This window comes from Eschscholzia californica, unplaced genomic scaffold, assembly GCF_041429995.1.
Source record: "Eschscholzia californica isolate CP2 unplaced genomic scaffold, dmEscCali1.0.p SCAF_4, whole genome shotgun sequence".
Classification (NCBI taxonomy): Eukaryota; Viridiplantae; Streptophyta; class Magnoliopsida; order Ranunculales; family Papaveraceae; genus Eschscholzia; species Eschscholzia californica.
Window position 1 is genome coordinate 45,609,713 of NW_028238461.1, and position 17,626 is coordinate 45,627,338.

A 17,626-nucleotide genomic window follows, 5' to 3' on the forward strand; every position below is an offset into this window, starting at 1 on the left:
ATGCACTTAATAAAAATGTCGAGGTTTTTTGGATGACTTCGTAGAACCTTCACCAGGACCAAAACTCCGTACCATTCGAACTTTGTTCTAAGTTTAGAAAATAAATACGTTATCGATATACTCCTATAATTGTTAATGTCATTAAACAGTGTCATATAAAATAATCTAGGATTATGTTCATTTAATCATTTTCATTTGTTGTAATTGTACATATATATTGAGATGATTCCTCTTAGCACATAAAGTCACTCATGTGGTTAATTAGTGGGATTATCAATCAATAACACACGTGCTTAATTAGTGGAAGATGACATAGATGAAGAATGCGTGGTACACGACTGCAATCATCTCTTCTGTGCTTATTATTATGTGGGGGGTTAGAAGATTAGCTAGATGAACTAATTTGATGCCATAAATTTTGGGTGGCAATTGGCATGGAGGGGACAGTTCTTCCCTAGCAGGCCATCACTGGACCCCTTCTCTTTCTCTCTCTAAATTGTTTGAACGTTACAAACTTTACACGTATTTCAACATGATATTTCAATCTCTCTCCTTGAGCTCTTAATCATTGTCTTTGAACCAAACCCTAATAAACCTTCTCTCCTAAATTAACCTCTCTATCTTTTATCTTCTTTTCTCTCTCTACTTCCAATAAAGGAATTCTTTGGATGTCAGTCTCAATCTTTGACCGTGATATTTTCATGGAGGATGCTGTCTTTGTAAATCCCAAAAACTTTTTTTTGGGTTTTGAATTCCAAATGTACCACCACTACCCACCACCATGCATCGATCATCCCTCCTGCATATATTGTCTCATGATGCAGATTTCATATTTTCATTTTCTTTCCGTCTAGCTAAGTTTATTTAACCATTTATCTAATTTCATTGTTAAGGAAATCCGTTATAATTAATTAATGCATTAACCAACTTCTATTGTTAATTAATATTATTAATCCATCCCATTTTGATGGGTAGCAAGAAAAATGTACTCAAGAAACAAGAAAAACACAGACCCTTTCGCAGAAATATTATGTAGTTTGATTCCATTCGTGCTTCCAATTATTCTGATCTATTGAACCGCGAATCACGACAAACAACGTTCTGTGTCTTAGTTTTCACACCTTCCCTACTAAATTTTGATTTGATTCACTTGGAACAATTGATATTCAACCCTAATCTAATGCTTGAAATGTCATTATGTCATTTCACCCAATTTAGAACATTATGTTAGGATTATGTTGAATGTAAGTAGTATAATATAGCCCATGGTTATTAGGATTGTAATAGCTAGGAAACAATTGATATGGTCCTACAAGTATCTAACATTTCTTTTCAACGAAAATGATATCTTTATTCATGTACAACATGAAAAACACATGGTATTGCATTACAATGAACTCTAGAAAATGAATGAAAAAAAATAAAGGCGTAGTAGTGTTCAAGGCGTTTACCATAATGTTTTCTGTTTCATTAACATGAGTACATGATAGAGACAAAATAGACAAAAAAAAAGTAGAAAAAAATGAGAATGTATAAGCCAAACAAACTTTTCTTTTTATACAAGTGCTCATGTAAAAAAACACCAAACTTTTGTAGGGTTTAGTTTAACTACCAAAAAACAAAACTTGTTCTTGAAATATATTTGAGGAATAATGTGTTTAAAAAAGAAAAAAATAATAATAAAAAGAAAGAAGTATTTCAATGATTATAATTGGGTGTACTGTCATTTAAATCATGAGGATAATAATGTAGTCTTATCAGATTTGATCTTACATAATAAAGAGCAAGAACTTCTGATCATATAAGGGTAAATTTAGCCAACTTCTTTTTTCAAAAAAGAATAATAAATTAACAAATAAAAGTGAAAAGAAAAAAACCACTTAGAAATGCAAAACCACTTTTGGATATTATAAACCAGTGGTTTTTGTGTTCCCTTCTTTTGGATCTCATCTCTATTAAAAGCCTTCCCTTTCTCCACTTCTAACCCTCTATTCTTTAAATTGCACCCAAGTAACACAAATTTAACTATCCAACATCAAAACCATCCAAACTGAACCCTAGCAAAGGCAAGTCTTATTTCCACATCTCATTTCATCTCTCTCTCCTCTCTCTTTCATATAAACCATTACACAACAAAAAAAAACCCTACTTTCTTTCATTCTCTCTTTGGCTTTTATCACTTACCCATCTTTGCTTTTCTTTGGTTTTGGATTGTTGTAGATTTAAAAAAGAAAAAAGAAAAATGATTCAAGAGCTCTTGGGAGGAGGAAGTTCAGGTGTACTTAATCTTGGTGGAGAGAGGAAAATCTCACCAGCCATTAATAATTGTGGAGGTATTAGTAGAGTTTTAGAAGGATCTTCAATATCTTCTCCTTGTATTCCTCCTACTGGTACTAATACTAATACCACTACATGTACAAGTGCTGTAACAACAACTACTTTTACTAATAGTACTACTCCACCAACATCAGATCAACAAAACCTAAGGTGCCCTAGATGTGATTCTTCCAACACCAAGTTCTGTTATTACAACAACTATAACCTAACTCAGCCTCGCTACTTCTGCAAGACGTGCCGACGTTACTGGACTAAAGGCGGTGCTCTTCGGAACGTTCCGATAGGTGGTGGTTGCCGTAAAAACAAGAGTCCTATTGTAACAACCACTGCCGGAAAAGCTATCTCCGTCGGTAAGATTAAATCGGTTTCGCAAGATAACGTTAAGCCTAGTCTTGTTTTCGGGTTTCAGGATCATGACTCACCTTCAAACAATAACCCATTCCTATGGCCTTCACAATCACAGACTAGTTCTCAACTTTTAGCTTTACTAAGAGGTAGTACACAAAACCCTAACCCTAATTCTATCAAGGAGGAGGGAAATATGATTGGATCTCCAATGATTTCTGATCACTCAGTAGTAACAACAGGTCCATTGAATTCAAGATCCCTGAGTTTAGATCATACAAGTACTACTCATGTTCCTTTTAGTTTGTCCAGCTCTTTTTGGCGAAACAACGAAAATCGAACTCCACAACAACAACAACAAGAACAGCAACAACAACAACAACAAAGCTTCTTGGTGGGTGAAGTTCAAAACACAGGTATTCAAGAGCTCTATCAAAGACTTAGGTCTTCGGCGAATTACTACTCTGATCATTCTCCTCAGGTACTAAACAGTACTATTACTTCCCAACCAACCAACTCTTCATCCATAATTGAACCGACGTCTACTCTAACTGGATCCGGAGAACTGGGTTCTTACTGGAATCCTTCATTTGCTTGGTCCAATTTATCTACAACCAATGGTGCATTCCCTTAATCAAATCTCTCTCTCCTTCTCTTCAAGTTAATGTTGTGTTTTAAGTAGTTTTTTTTTGTGGGGTGTGGTATATGGATATGGAGGTAGTAGTATAAGTTTTAGTGTTAATTTCTTTTCTAGTTTTCTTCAACTAATGTTTGTTCTAAGGTGTTATATCATCAATGTTTAGCTTGTGATATTATGGGGATGTATTAACTTCTTGAAAAAGAAGAAATTGTAATGGTGCAAATTTGGGTATACATGAGATGAATCCTTTCTCCACATTATCACATAAAATATCATTAGTTTTTATTAATCATATGTTCAATAATTGAATTTTTATTAAGTGAAATTTTTGGTGTTCATTATCAAACTAGATTAATGAGAATTAGAGGATTGAAATATGTAGTTTTAGTACTTCTATTTTTCTTGCTTGATGTTTCCTTTATTAGCAAGTGAGATAGAGTATAAATGAATCTATAAAGAAGTATAAAGGAGTTACTATAAAGTAAGGAAATCTTAGTAAATCCTAATGTTTGAGAAATGTGTGTCTGGTCTTGCTTTTGCTTGCCCTTTCATTGAAATCTGCAGATATTCCCCTTTGGGTACTGAAAAACATAACATTTATAACAATATTTGAATTTAATATAAGTTTCATGAGCTCTTACATCAATGGGGATCTCTCTCTCTCTCTCTCTCTCTCCCTCTCCCTCTATTCTTCACAATAGGTAGATGAAGAGATTGGTTCTTTTTCTTGTTTGCTTGTTTAAGGGATCAAATATTAGTATCGAAACTTCCTGGTTTATATATATGAAATTGTTCTAATAGAAGACTTTTGCCGACAGTAAACACCGTCTCCTAAAATGAAACTGTCCAAAGTGGATACTTGCGACGTTTATGTCTGTGGAAGATTGTGTTGCTAACTGGACTTTCAAGGTAGAAACTAGCTTCAACCATTCCTGACATATAGGTTCATGGTGGAAAACTCTTCCTTCTACACTCCCGGAAAAATATTTTTATATTTCATAAAAAACTAAATTTCTATTCTTTGTAAAAATACAAAGAACAATAGAGCTAAGGGTGGTTACTTTACCTCAAGATGTCTTTATCCCATATGCTTAATCTGTGTCTATAGGGTTCCAAACCCTAATTATCCATCATTAATGACATTGTTTTAGCCCAAAGGAAAGAGTATGTTTCGTTGAAGTTTGATTTAGTAACTCAGAAAAGAAACCATCAGCCATATGGCCTCTCAGCTGTAAAGGTCGAGATCATTTTCCAGTGGGACGACTTGGTGGTGGAGGTTGTTAAGTTTGTGGGCATCCAACTCAAAACCAATTGAATAAGTGGAGAGGACCTATACATTATATTATTGGTTACAGGGGCGGCCCTGACTTTTGTGAGGATCGAAGCCGATCAAATAAATGTGGCCTCGTATTTTCAGTATATAGGTATAATTCGCCAAAACTGTTGTGGCTCCAAAAAAGAATCTACCAGTTTCTGGGTTCAACCTGGTATGTATGGCATATAGTGGCTTGCACATTTATCTCTCATTAAGACGGACAAGATTCTTTTTTTTTTGGCATTAAGACGAATAAGAATTTTGACTTAACTTCGTTTATTCATATTATATAGATACATATAATTATTTCATCAAAGAAAAAAATATAGATACATATAAAATATAAGAAATATATACAATTTTAATTAAACTTGCGTCAGAATTCTTATAGTATCATCCTTTCCAACCGAAAAAGTCTTTCAAATTAAACCTCTTGGATCTCAATTCTCTAGATATATAAATATCATATTTCGAAGGTTCGTGTTCTTTATAATGAGTTTTTTTAATTCGATTGTCATACATAGATTGGTGCAAAATGATTATATTCTCACCCAAAATATCAATAATGGAGTATGGGAGTATAGAGAGGGGGGAGGACAAAGGTACAGAGAAGCGAAGGAGAGAGAGAAAGAAAAGAGGGCCAAATTTTATAGTGAGTCACAACTAAGGGCCAAATTTTACAGTTAGTCATAACTAGGAGTCACATTAGAATTAATCATATTAAGTTAGCGTACAAATAAAATGGTGAGTCCGCAGTTAAGTTTTAAAGGGACATGATTCTCTTACTCTTGGTCCCCTTATGTGGGTTGGGTTAGGTTCAGTTACTATAGGTACTATGTAAAAGAAACTTTACAACCAAAATGTGGCCCCCAAAATTATGTGGCCCAAAGCAAGACTTTGCCTGCTTTGGGCCCAGGGCCGGCCTTGATTGGTTACTGGTTTACTCTTCTCCAATGTGGAACTATTCTTCTGGTGCTCTTGCATTATAAAATTATAGCCTCCCAGCAAAGTTAGGAAAACATTGTACGTGTAATTTCAAGCGCATCCCCTGAACCGAGGAATTCAGCAACAAGTCCTAGCGAAGAAAAAACTCAAGATCTCGATGCTTCGTGTATTAGGGAACTAATGGAAGGTCTACCAATTCGATTATCTTAACACATGATTTCTACTATTAAATTACACATTTGAACTGTTCCAATTCATAGGTTTCCCCAGAATAATTCGATACAAAGGGGTGAGATATAAGAAAGAATTACACCTTTTTTGTACAAAAAGAATTAAACTTCTAAAGCTGACCGAACAATTTGTTTCGTTCGATTCTGGAATGAAAAGAACAAAAGAATAAGAGATTTTTACTTCTGCTTGTCCCTTTGTGGGTGATCATCCGCAAATATTATACATGTAAAGACTATTTGCAGTTGCACAAGCCAGCACATTGGAAGTCGGATGCCATGCAAGATGGGGTAATTTGGTGGTAAAATCATGTCCTCCACCTTTGGCCTCCATGCCCATATTGTCAGCTCCTGTCAAATCGAAATGTGAAATTACTTGAGATGATAAACCAAAGGGTGACATATCAGTTAGAGGTAGAGACAGATTGTGATAAAGAGTCCAAATACTGAACTTCATGAAACTTTTCCCCTCTTTCCGTAAAATCAATTATAGTGCTCGAAACGACAAAGGCTCCTAACTACATATGAAAGAGCATGGATGCAATTGAATTGATTAAGGAGAAAACCACCCAATACTAACCTCTTCTTCGAGAGCGCGTTGAGTGGCAAGTGACCTTAAAGGTCTAGAAGGAGTCTGGACTTGATGTCTAGAGCATCATAACATTAGTTGAAGTTGTTAGTTATGGGAATAGACAAACAAATAGTTACCAAAAAGAGACCAAGAAATTAACACATATATAAAAGAAATTGTACATTGTTGCAGGGACGGAATCAGGAGTCAAAAGCAAGGGGGGCCAAATGTACATGTACAATTAAATATTTTTTACTTACACCTATATTTTTTACGTGTTTTACCTAAGTTATTGTTGTATCTCTAATTATTAATCGATAAGTCGATTTTTCTCTGTCTTGGCTTGATTTAGACAGAGTTTCCTTTCTCTAACTGATAGAGAGATAAATTATTAAAGAATAATGATTTATCAATATTCCTTCTTTCGGTTAATGTAGTCGAGGCGAGAATAGATTCTCTTTCCTTAAGACATTTTACACCCCCGTAACAGTACCAAACGTTAAGGTGAATGCCTTCGGGATACAACGACTAACCTTTCAGAATCTTAAGATGGTACTTCTATATTCTGAAAGCGGACGAACCTTTGTAAGTTGTATGAGCTCTTGGACTAAATGCGGATGATATTCTGGATGCTTCGGAAATTCAAATGTCACTTAAATCTTCTTTTCTTTCTCTTTCTAAATATTCTAGTCTAACCAGAACTCTTAGAAATACTTGCTAATTAGATATTCTAGACAAACCAGAATTTCTAATTTCTTATAAGAGAAGAGAAGAAGAGAGTGAATTGAATTGATGATGAATGAAGTGGGTTTGGTGGGTTTATATAGGAATTGAATAGGTATATTATTTTGGGACACATCTCTAGAGTTTTGGGGACACATCTCTAGAGTTTTGGGGACAAAACTCTTGGTTTTTAGGGACACAACTCTTTGGGAAGAGTTGGTTATATAACTGGGATTTTCGGGTGAATTCTTGGCCATCAGATCTGGCTCAAAAACTCGGCCAGAACTTGATCCGTTAGATCAAAACCGAAGTTGTCCCACAGATGAACTAACCGACCGTTAGATGGTAGCCTGAAGCGTGCCCGAATGCGGAGTGAACGCCAGACGTCGGATCTGGCGCAAATCCGCGCGATGAACGCTGGTCGTCCAGATTTGAGCGCGTCCTCTTCGCGCAAATGCCCCTCAACTTGACTTGTCCTCTTTGGCGATTTAGTCCTTATTTAACCGTTCTTCGTCCAAACTTTAAACTTGAATTTCTCATTCATCCGGAATCGGATTCGAGTGATTCTTGGCTCTAAATTGAAGAGCTCGACAAGACGAACGCAATGGCGCGTTCTGTTTTCTGAGTTTGACGAGTCGGATCGAGCCAAAATAGGCTCCGATTCCAACAATCCCCCACATGAATGAAAATTCGAGGTTTTACTATGATATATGCAGACATACTATACTGACAGACTGACACTGACACTGACACTGACAGAGCTCATAAGCGGAACTTCGCTGCATCGGAAGAAGGTAGTCTTTCGACTTTGAACCTTTCCTAGTGAATAACTACAAGGTTTACAAGGACGGCAGTGAACTTTACGTCTTGAACTGAGTCCTGGGAATTGTAATCCAAAATAGCTATCACACAGCTAATCCCTTACTTACTTAGGTTCTCGGTTGTGTTCATTTCGGCCCTGAACATTCCCGATTTCGTGTGTGCTTTAGAGAAGTCGGCCTAGACGACCTTCCCACAGAACCGGCATCAATTCACACACATATAGGTTATCCGTAATAAGGTATCCTGCTATACCTCACGTTAGAATCAAGTTCTAAGTTTTCGGATTTATTAAAAGCTTAATGCTTAACCTCTCAATGCAGGTAACACTGTTGTCATCCTAGGAATGGGTAAGAGATAGAGATCTCTTACAGTGTTACTGTCGAGTCAGGATATAGCTTCAGTTGCCCTTTGAACCTAGATCGTGGGATCTCCAGTCATCTAGGTAGGGTTTCGCCATGCCTTTACTCATTTACTTTAGGCGTTAGCCCCATTCCTCTTGATGATGCAACTAAAAAATGGATCCGCTAGGTTATCTTTGGATCTTATATAATTTATAGTTATGATTCCTTCAGAGAGAAGTTGCTTAACGGTATTATGTCTTCGACGAATGTGTCGTGACTTACCGTTGTACATCTTGCTTTGTGCCAGTGCAATCGCTGCTTGGTTATCGCAGTGTATGTTGATTGCAGGCACTGGCTTTGGCCATATTGGAATATCTTCAAGGAATTGTCGTAGCCATTCTGCTTCTTCCCCTGCTTTATCTAGAGCAATGAATTCTGAATCCATTGTCGATCGAGCAATGCACGTTTGCTTCGAAGATTTCCAAGATATGGCAGCCCCTCCCAGTGTAAACACATATCCACTGGTTGACTTAGTGTCGTCGGTATCTGATATCCAATTTGCATCTGCATATCCCTCTAAGACTGCGGGATATGTGGTATAATGGAGTCCGTACTCCTTTGTTTTTCTTAGATACCGTAACACTCTCGTTATGGCGTTCCAATGTGTGTTATTCGGGTTACTCGTAAATCTACTTAGCTTACTGACGGAGTAGGCTATGTCTGGTCGAGTACAGTTCATTAGGTACATCAGACTTCCAATAATCCGAGAGTACTCTAATTGTTTTACTGCGTTACCTGTATTCTTCATTAAGTGAATACTTGGATCTATCGGAGTATTCGCCATTTTTAGGTCATCTTTGCTGAATTTTTCTAAGATTTTCTCAACGTAATGTGTTTGAGATAAACTTATCCCTTCAGCCGTCTTGGAAACCTTAATTCCAAGAATGACTTCTGCTTTCCCTAAATCTTTCATGTCGAAAGTTTTCGAAAGCATCTTTTTAGTTGTATTGATGACATCTAAATTATTTCCCATAATTAGCATGTCATCTACATACAAACATAGAATAACACATCCTTTCGCAGTGATCTTTGTATAGACACATTTATCACATTCGTTGATCTTGAATCCGTTTGATAATAATGTGTCATCAAACTTTAAGTGCCACTGCTTTGGAGCTTGCTTTAGCCCATATAGTGATTTCACTAATCTACACACTTTCTTTTCTTGTCCCGGAGCTATGAACCCTTCTGGTTGGTTCATATAAATCTCTTATTCGAGTTGTCCGTTTAAGAAAGCGGTTTTCACATCCATTTGATGAATTTCTAGATTATATAAGGATGCTATAGCTACTAACACTCTTATTGAGGTGATTCGACTAACTGGAGAATAAGTGTCGAAATAATCTAACCCTTCTTTTTGTCGGAATCCCTGTGCGACAAGTCTTGCTTTATACTTGTCTATAGATCCATCCGTTTTCAATTTTCTTTTGAAAATCCATTTGCAGCCTAGAGGCTTGCAACCCGGTGGGAGGTCTACTAGCTCCCATGTATGATTTTGCATGATGGATTCTATTTCACTATTAACAGCTTCTTTCCAGAATGGAGCTTCTGGAGTAGCCATTGCTTCTGTGAAAGTTTGAGGTTCATTTTCTACCATATAGGTTAGAAAATCAGGACCAAATGTCTTAGCTTTCTTTGTTCTTTTGCCTCTTCGAGATTCGAGTGTTGTTTCCTCGATTTCCATATCATCTTCTTTAGATGTTTCTAGATTTTCCTCTTCCTCATCTCTTACACGTTTTTTACTTTCAGATGAGACTTCTGAATTCTGTTTGAAAGGAAAGATGTGTTCAAAGAACTTAGCATCTCTCGATTCCAGAATGGTGTTTACGTGTATATCTTCGATTTCAGATTTCTGTACTAGAAATCTATAGGCGCTGCTATTTGTTGCGGGCCCTATGTATACACAGTCCACAGTTTTAGGTCCTATCTTGACCCGTTTAGGAGGAGGAACTAATACCTTTGCTAGGCACCCCCACACTTTCGTGTATTTAAAAGACGGCATCCTTCCTTTCCATAATTCATATGGAATTTTACCGTTTTTTCTATGGGGTAACTTATTTAATAAGTGATTCGCCGATAATATCGCCTCCCCCCACAAGTTCTGAGGTAAACCAGAACTTATTAAGAAAGCGTTCATCATTTCTTTTAATGTTCTGTTTTTCCGCTCTGCTACACCATTTTGTTGAGGTGTATAAGGAGCCGTCGTTTGATGAACTATGCCATTCTTCGCACATATCTCGGCGAAAGGAGATTCATACTCTCCACCTCGATCACTTCTCAAAGTCTTAATCTTTTTATTAAGTTGAGTTTCCACTTCGATTTTATAAAGCTCGAACTTATCGATTGCTTCATCCTTACTCCTTAGTAAGTAAACATAACAAAACCGAGTGGAGTCATCGATAAAGGTGATGAAGTACTTTTTACCACCTCTGGTTTGAACCATTTTTAAGTCACAAATATCACTGTGAATTAAGTCTAGAGGTTCTGTGTCTCGTTCTATTGATTTGAACGATGTCTTAGTCATCTTTGATTCTACACATGTTTGACATGTTCGTTTTGAATCAATTTCGACTTTCGGAATTAACTCTAAGTTCATTAATTTCTTTAATGACTTGTTATTCACATGTCCTAGTCTTTCATGCCAAATATTAAAGGACTCAGCAATATAAACGGAATTATTAATTTTATTAATAATAGACGCCTTTGGCGTTACAGAGGTTACATTTAGTTTAAATAACCCCCCACATAAGTAACCCTTCCCAACATACATCCCATTTTTAGACAGGACGAAGTTATTTGACTCAAAGACTAGTTTGAACCCATTCTTGCTTAGAAGAAAGCCAGAAACCAGATTCTTTCGGATATCTGGAGCATGAAGTACATCGTTCAAAGTTACTTCCTTTCCTGAAGTGAATTTTAGTTTGATCTTCCCTTTTCCTCTGACCTGGGTGGTTGAGTCGTTTCCCATGAACAAGGTTTCTCCTTCAGCTGCTTCGGTATAGGAAGAAAAGAGACTTTTCTCACCACAGATGTGACGAGTTGCTCCGGTGTCGACCCACCACTCTCTCTGGTTGTTAACTAGATTAACTTCAGATACCACTGTACAGAGGTTCAAGTGTTGAAGTTTCTCAGTCACTTCTTCGGCTTCAGTAATCATAGCACATAGATTTTGAGTTTCGGTGTCTTCTACTAGCGAGGCCTGGTCATTCGCCTTCTTATGTCGTTTGTTTGTTTTGGAACGACAATCCTTAGCCAGATGGCCTCTTTTGCCACAGTTGTAACATTGGCCGAACCTTGTCTTTTTCTTCTGCTTTCCTCCGTCTTTAGACAGATGTTTGCGCTTTTTACTCGGACCGGTTTCTACGACGTTCACGTTTGAGAGTCTTTCAGAGTTCTTCTCTGCAAGGCGACTGTCCTCTTTGATTCGAAGCTTTAGGATGAGTTCTTCAAGGCTCATATCCTTATTCTTGTGGCGGAGATAATTTTTGAAGTCTTTCCACCCCGTGGGTAATTTTTCAATCAGAGCTCGGACCTGGAAAGGTTCATTCGTTATCATGTTCTCTGCCTGTAGTTCCTGTAGGGGACTCTGCAGTTCTTGGACTTGGGTCATAACTGGTTTTGAATCAGTCATCTTGTAGTCCAAGAATCGTCCTACGATGAACTTTTTGACACCCGCCTTTTCAGTTTTATACTTATTGATAAGGGTGTCCCACAGTTGTTTAGATGTTTCTATAACCGAATATAGATTATAGAGTCCGTCATCTAAACTGTTCAGGATATAGTTCTTGCACAAGAAGTCTTCTTGTTTCCACGCCTCTATTTCAGCGGTACGCTGTGCTTCATCCTCTATTTCTGCATGGGTGGGTTTCTCTTCGGTTAAGTATTTAACCAGGCCCAATGTTGTTAGGTAGAACATCATCTTCAATTTCCAACGGTTGAAGTCAGTTCCCTTGAACTTCTCTGGTTTTTCCCCATTCGTGGTGTTAGGCGGAATAACCCGTAGAGTGGTTCTTGTTCTTGCCATTTCTAAAACACACAGAAATTAAAACAAATCAATTTCTTATAACTAGAGATATAATCGTAAAAATTAAAATGTCTTAAGATTGTTGTATCTCTAGTTATTAATCGATAAGTCGATTTTTCTCTATCTTGGCTTGATTTAGACAGAGTTTCCTTTCTCTAACTGATAGAGAGATAAATTATTAAAGAATAATGATTTATCAATATTCCTTCTTTCGGTTAATGTAGTCGAGGCGAGAATAGATTCTCTTTCCTTAAGACATTTTACACCCCCGTAACAGTACCAAACGTTAAGGTGAATGCCTTCGGGATACAACGACTAACCTTTCAGAATCTTAAGATGGTACTTCTATATTCTGAAAGCGGACGAACCTTTGTAAGTTGTATGAGCTCTTGGACTAAATGCGGATGATATTCTGGATGCTTCGGAAATTCAAATGTCACTTAAATCTTCTTTTCTTTCTCTTTCTAAATATTCTAGTCTAACCAGAACTCTTAGAAATACTTGCTAATTAGATATTCTAGACAAACCAGAATTTCTAATTTCTTATAAGAGAAGAGAAGAAGAGAGTGAATTGAATTGATGATGAATGAAGTGGGTTTGGTGGGTTTATATAGGAATTGAATAGGTATATTATTTTGGGACACATCTCTAGAGTTTTGGGGACACATCTCTAGAGTTTTGGGGACAAAACTCTTGGTTTTTAGGGACACAACTCTTTGGGAAGAGTTGGTTATATAACTGGGATTTTCGGGTGAATTCTTGGCCATCAGATCTGGCTCAAAAACTCGGCCAGAACTTGATCCGTTAGATCAAAACCGAAGCTGTCCCACAGATGAACTAACCGACCGTTCTGGCGCAAATCCGCGCGATGAACGCTGGTCGTCCAGATTTGAGCGCGTCCTCTTCGCGCAAATGCCCCTCAACTTGACTTGTCCTCTTTGGCGATTTAGTCCTTATTTAACCGTTCTTCGTCCAAACTTTAAACTTGAATTTCTCATTCATCCGGAATCGGATTCGAGTGATTCTTGGCTCTAAATTGAAGAGCTCGACAAGACGAACGCAATGGCGCGTTCCATTTCTGAGTTTGACGAGTCGGCTCGAGCCAAAATAGGCTCCGATTCCAACAGTTATCAGTACACATGCACACTACATACACGAAATCATGGAAATAATACAACGAAAAAATGAGAATTAATTCTTGTGACGATCTTTTTGTCGTACCTAATTTAGCCCCGTGCTTTGAAACAATAACAAAACATAAATCAAAATAAAACTCAAGTGTATTCGAGGAAACGAAAGGCATTTTTTTTCCCCAAGTTTAAGCTACATCTATATTTAATAAGAATTAAAAGTAGATAAATGTCAACCAAACCATGTCCAAACATGAAAAGTAGTAACACATGGAAAGAGAGGTCAATAAGAATCTCATCTAGACTTCAGTAGTCACATGCTCAAGTGATGATTTTGTTCACCCAGACTATAAAGGCACCATTAAATATCCCACATTTGGGCTTACCCATGTTGAGGTCAGGGGGGCCATGGCCCCTCCTGGCCTCAACATAGATACGTCCCTGTCATTGTTGGAACACAACGAAAACACAGAAAAGGTTGCTGCAGTGGAAGTATGGTTTAGTTAGAATGCCAGTCCAGAGAGGATATAACAGAGAGAGAGAGAGAGAGTACCTGTAAGAACCAGTGGCAACACGTTGACCATCGCCACTTAAAAAACACTGAAACTTGTTAAAGATTGAATCATTTTCATCTAGATCACAACGCTACAAAGGCGCATCAAACAAATAATGACTGTCCACATAGGAAAGACACTAGTGGATTCAAGGGCTTAAATAAAGTGAAAATCACACCTTGGGTCTTAGATGTCCGAGGCTTGAAATGTTGCAACCGGGCTAGCTTCCATATTTAAATCCCATAGCTACATATTATATAGAACTGCACCATTAAATTTCATCCAGTAGCACTTAGGTACAAAAAGGTTGAGAGTAATACATGCATATACATATACTACATGTAACGAAATCATAATGTCTAAGAGGTCTAGTCAAATGAACATCTTCTAAGAGTTTAGTAAAAGAATGTAATCTTAGAAATATTGCTTGAATCGATTATCACTCTGTTCCAGAGTAGCTACAGCATAAGCGCATAATTCTGCATACAACCTAGTAGAATGAAAGGGAAAATATTTCTACTATTTAAGAAAAGCAACTGAAACTAATATGAAACATCTAAATAACTGAAAGTCAGAATATATTCCCAGACAAAACATTACAACATGCCTAAAAAACAATAGTAAATTCCAGACATTTAGTTCTACCACAACTTTAAACAGGCATAGTTAATATGGGGATATCATTTAGGGTCCGTGTGACACGTTCGATTTTCATAGGAAAATAAATCCATTTTCTACTGTTTGATTGCTGAAAAAAGGTGTGAAAGTCGATTTCTGTGGTGAAAATAAGTGGGAAAAAACCTCAACAATTTAACCACCCAAAACATGAGAAATTCTTTTTCCCACCCTCTTACTTTTACGCTCTCTTGTTGGAATCGGAGCCCATTTTGGCTCGACCGGACTCATCAAACTCAGAAAGGGAATGCGCCATTACGTTCGTCTCGTCGAGCTCTTCAACTTAGAGTCGAGAATCACACGAATCCGATTCCGGATGAATGAGAAATTGAAGTTTAAAATTTGGACGAAGATCGGTGAAATTAGGGACTAATGCGTCAAACCGGACAAGTCAGATTGAGGGCCATTTGAGCGGAGCAAACACATCCAGATTTGGACGGCTCGCGTTCACTCCACGGAAATTTTCCAGATCTGACGGTCGCGCTCAAGATCCTTCGAGATTTTGGTGGGATGCCTCAAGAAGCGTTGGATCCAAGAGGATCCAACAGCTGGCGTTCCACCCGCGTCGGGCAGCATGTGGGCTATGTGCGAAGCTTCATCTAACGACCGTCTTTCTAATCTGTTGGGCATGCTTTGGGCTGCTTCTAGCTTCATCTAACGATGGGCGTTTTGTCCGCGATTTGAAGCTAGATCTGACGGTCCAAATTTCAGCCGAAATTCCCAGTTATATAACTAACTCTTTTCAAGAGTCGTGTCCCAAAAATCCAATGGTTTTGTCTCAAAATACGAAGAGATGTGTCCCAAATTAAGTGCCTACTCAATTTATATATAAACAACCTAAAATACTTCCACTCTAGATCCAATTCATTTTCTTCTCTTCTAAGATCAGTATTCTGGTATGTGTCTGGAATATAAATTTGATCTTCGAAATATTCTAGTATATCTAGAACTCTGAAGAAAGAAGTCTCCGAGTGAATTCAATTCATTTTCTTTTCCTCATCCCTTCTAAAATCAGTATTCTGGTATGTGTCTAGAATATAAATACGATTTTAGAAGTATTCTGGTATGTGACTGGAATTCTGAAGAGACAGGTACCGAGTGAAATTATAACTTTCAAGTGTCTAGAAGATCCATTCGCATCAATCCAAGAGCTCATGTTATTTACGAAGGTTCGCCCGCTTCCAGAATATCGAAATACCATCTTTACTTCTGAAAGGATAGTCGTTGTATTCCGAATGCATACACCCTAATTGTTGGTACTGTTGCGGTGGTGTAAAATCTCTTAAGGAAAGAGAACCCATAAATACTTATATTGTCTATCTCGGATAATCCGAAAGAAGAATTTCTGTTAAGTCAGAATCCGATTATTGTCTATCTCTCTATAACTTACAGAAAAGAAGTTCCCTACTTAAACCCAGACTCTGTCTTAATCAAGATAGGACAGAGATAAAGTGAACTCAAACCATAACCAAAGGAACAACATCTCTCTCCTATCGTTTCTCTAACGGTCTCTCATCCCGAATTCCTCTCTCATCAGCAAAGAAAAACCTTCATTTCTCCTTTCTATCGCTCTCTACTTCCTCTTGCTCTCACTCTCTCTCTCTACATCTTTCATGGTGCTTATAATCAAACTGTTCTGTTTCTCTTTTTTATTACAGTTCATCGCTGGTGGCGTTGCCTTCGCTGAGTTTAACGAGGTTTTAACCAGACAACTTGTTGAAATTGGTTACTTGGGTGTTGAAGTTAAGGTTACTCCTATGCGTACTAAGATCATTATTAGGGCTACTCGCGTTCAAAATGTTCTTCATAAATCTCTCTATATCTATTTACAGATTTAATTATACTAATAGGTTTTTAGTTCAGATCTTTGATTAAGGTTTCATTTGATTTGGTGTCTATGTTTTCACTGGTTGATTTTGTTTAGGTGAGGAGAGTAAGATGGAATTGGAATATCGTCCAGAAATTGGGAAGAAGACATAAGACATAGATTTAGGGCCATCACCGTTTGGTGTAGTGGTAGAACATCCCTTTTAAGCCCCTGAGGTCTTGGGATCGAGTCTCAGTGGAAGCAGTTTATCAACAAAATTTCTCCCACGTAATTTAGGCAGTAAATAAGGTAGATATTGTCGGATTTTGGGCTCTTTGTTGTCAGGCTGAGGCTTTAGGCCTCTCTAATTATTGGTTTAACAGGAGGTTATCGTGCTTGTCACATCTTAATGATGTATCAATGCCTTGTAACGACTAACGTAGATCGTAGTTGATTTTTTTTTTTAAACATAGATTTAAGAATTTCCTATAGGCGCCCAGTGTTTCTGTATTAGCGCTGATCTCTTGTGCAAAAAAAGCGCGCCTGTAGCAATGTAGCCGGGTGCGTTAGAGAATTTCCTAAAGACGCCCAGTGTTTTTATATTTGAACGTTGGAGAAGAGGAAATTGGGCCGAAGACCCAATTTTATGTTTTCTTGTTTAAAAGATAAGTTAATTTTTATCCTTCTAAGCACCATAGAAAGTTTAGAAATGCACTTGAAGGACGATTTTAAAAGCACTTCTTTTTTCAATACTGAAAATACCCTTCTTTAATCCAAAATTTCAGAAAAACTAAGATTGAAATTTTGAGTTCTCTTTCTAAGGTATAATTTTACTTTTCAACAAAAAAAAAGATATAGTTTTACTAAATAATAATGGAAGCAAAATCTTATGTGGTTTCAAGATATAGTTTCACAGTTTCACTTAATTTCATTGTTTTAACAATTCTATACATACAAAAGTAATTTGAACTTCTAATTATTTTGTGGTAGTTCAACAAAATTTTGGTGGATACAGTTAATGCAAATTTGTTGCAAGCTCTTCTAAAGCTTTGCAAACCTTTTTCGAATTAGATATAAAATATTTTGAAGTCCTTGCAAAGCTCTGCAAAG

General features: G+C 37.2%; 1 protein-coding gene across 1 annotated transcript; it reads left to right on the plus strand.

Moving 5' to 3' along the window:
• Positions 1 to 1,986: 1,986 nt before the first annotated feature.
• Positions 1,987 to 3,577, plus strand: LOC147545140 (uncharacterized). The gene is made up of 2 exons (XM_086637430.1): positions 1,987 to 2,066; positions 2,221 to 3,577. The coding sequence occupies exon 2, from the start codon at positions 2,243 to 2,245 to the stop codon at positions 3,314 to 3,316; it is 1,074 nt and encodes a 357-aa protein (XP_086493556.1). The 5' UTR covers positions 1,987 to 2,066; positions 2,221 to 2,242; the 3' UTR covers positions 3,317 to 3,577.
• The last annotated feature ends 14,049 nt before the right edge of the window (positions 3,578 to 17,626 follow it).

Excerpts from the sequence above, each read along its gene's own strand:
- LOC147545140 (XM_086637430.1), top strand. The coding sequence starts at position 2,243 with ATGATTCAAGAGCTCTTGGGAGGAGGAAGTTCAGGTGTACTTAATCTT.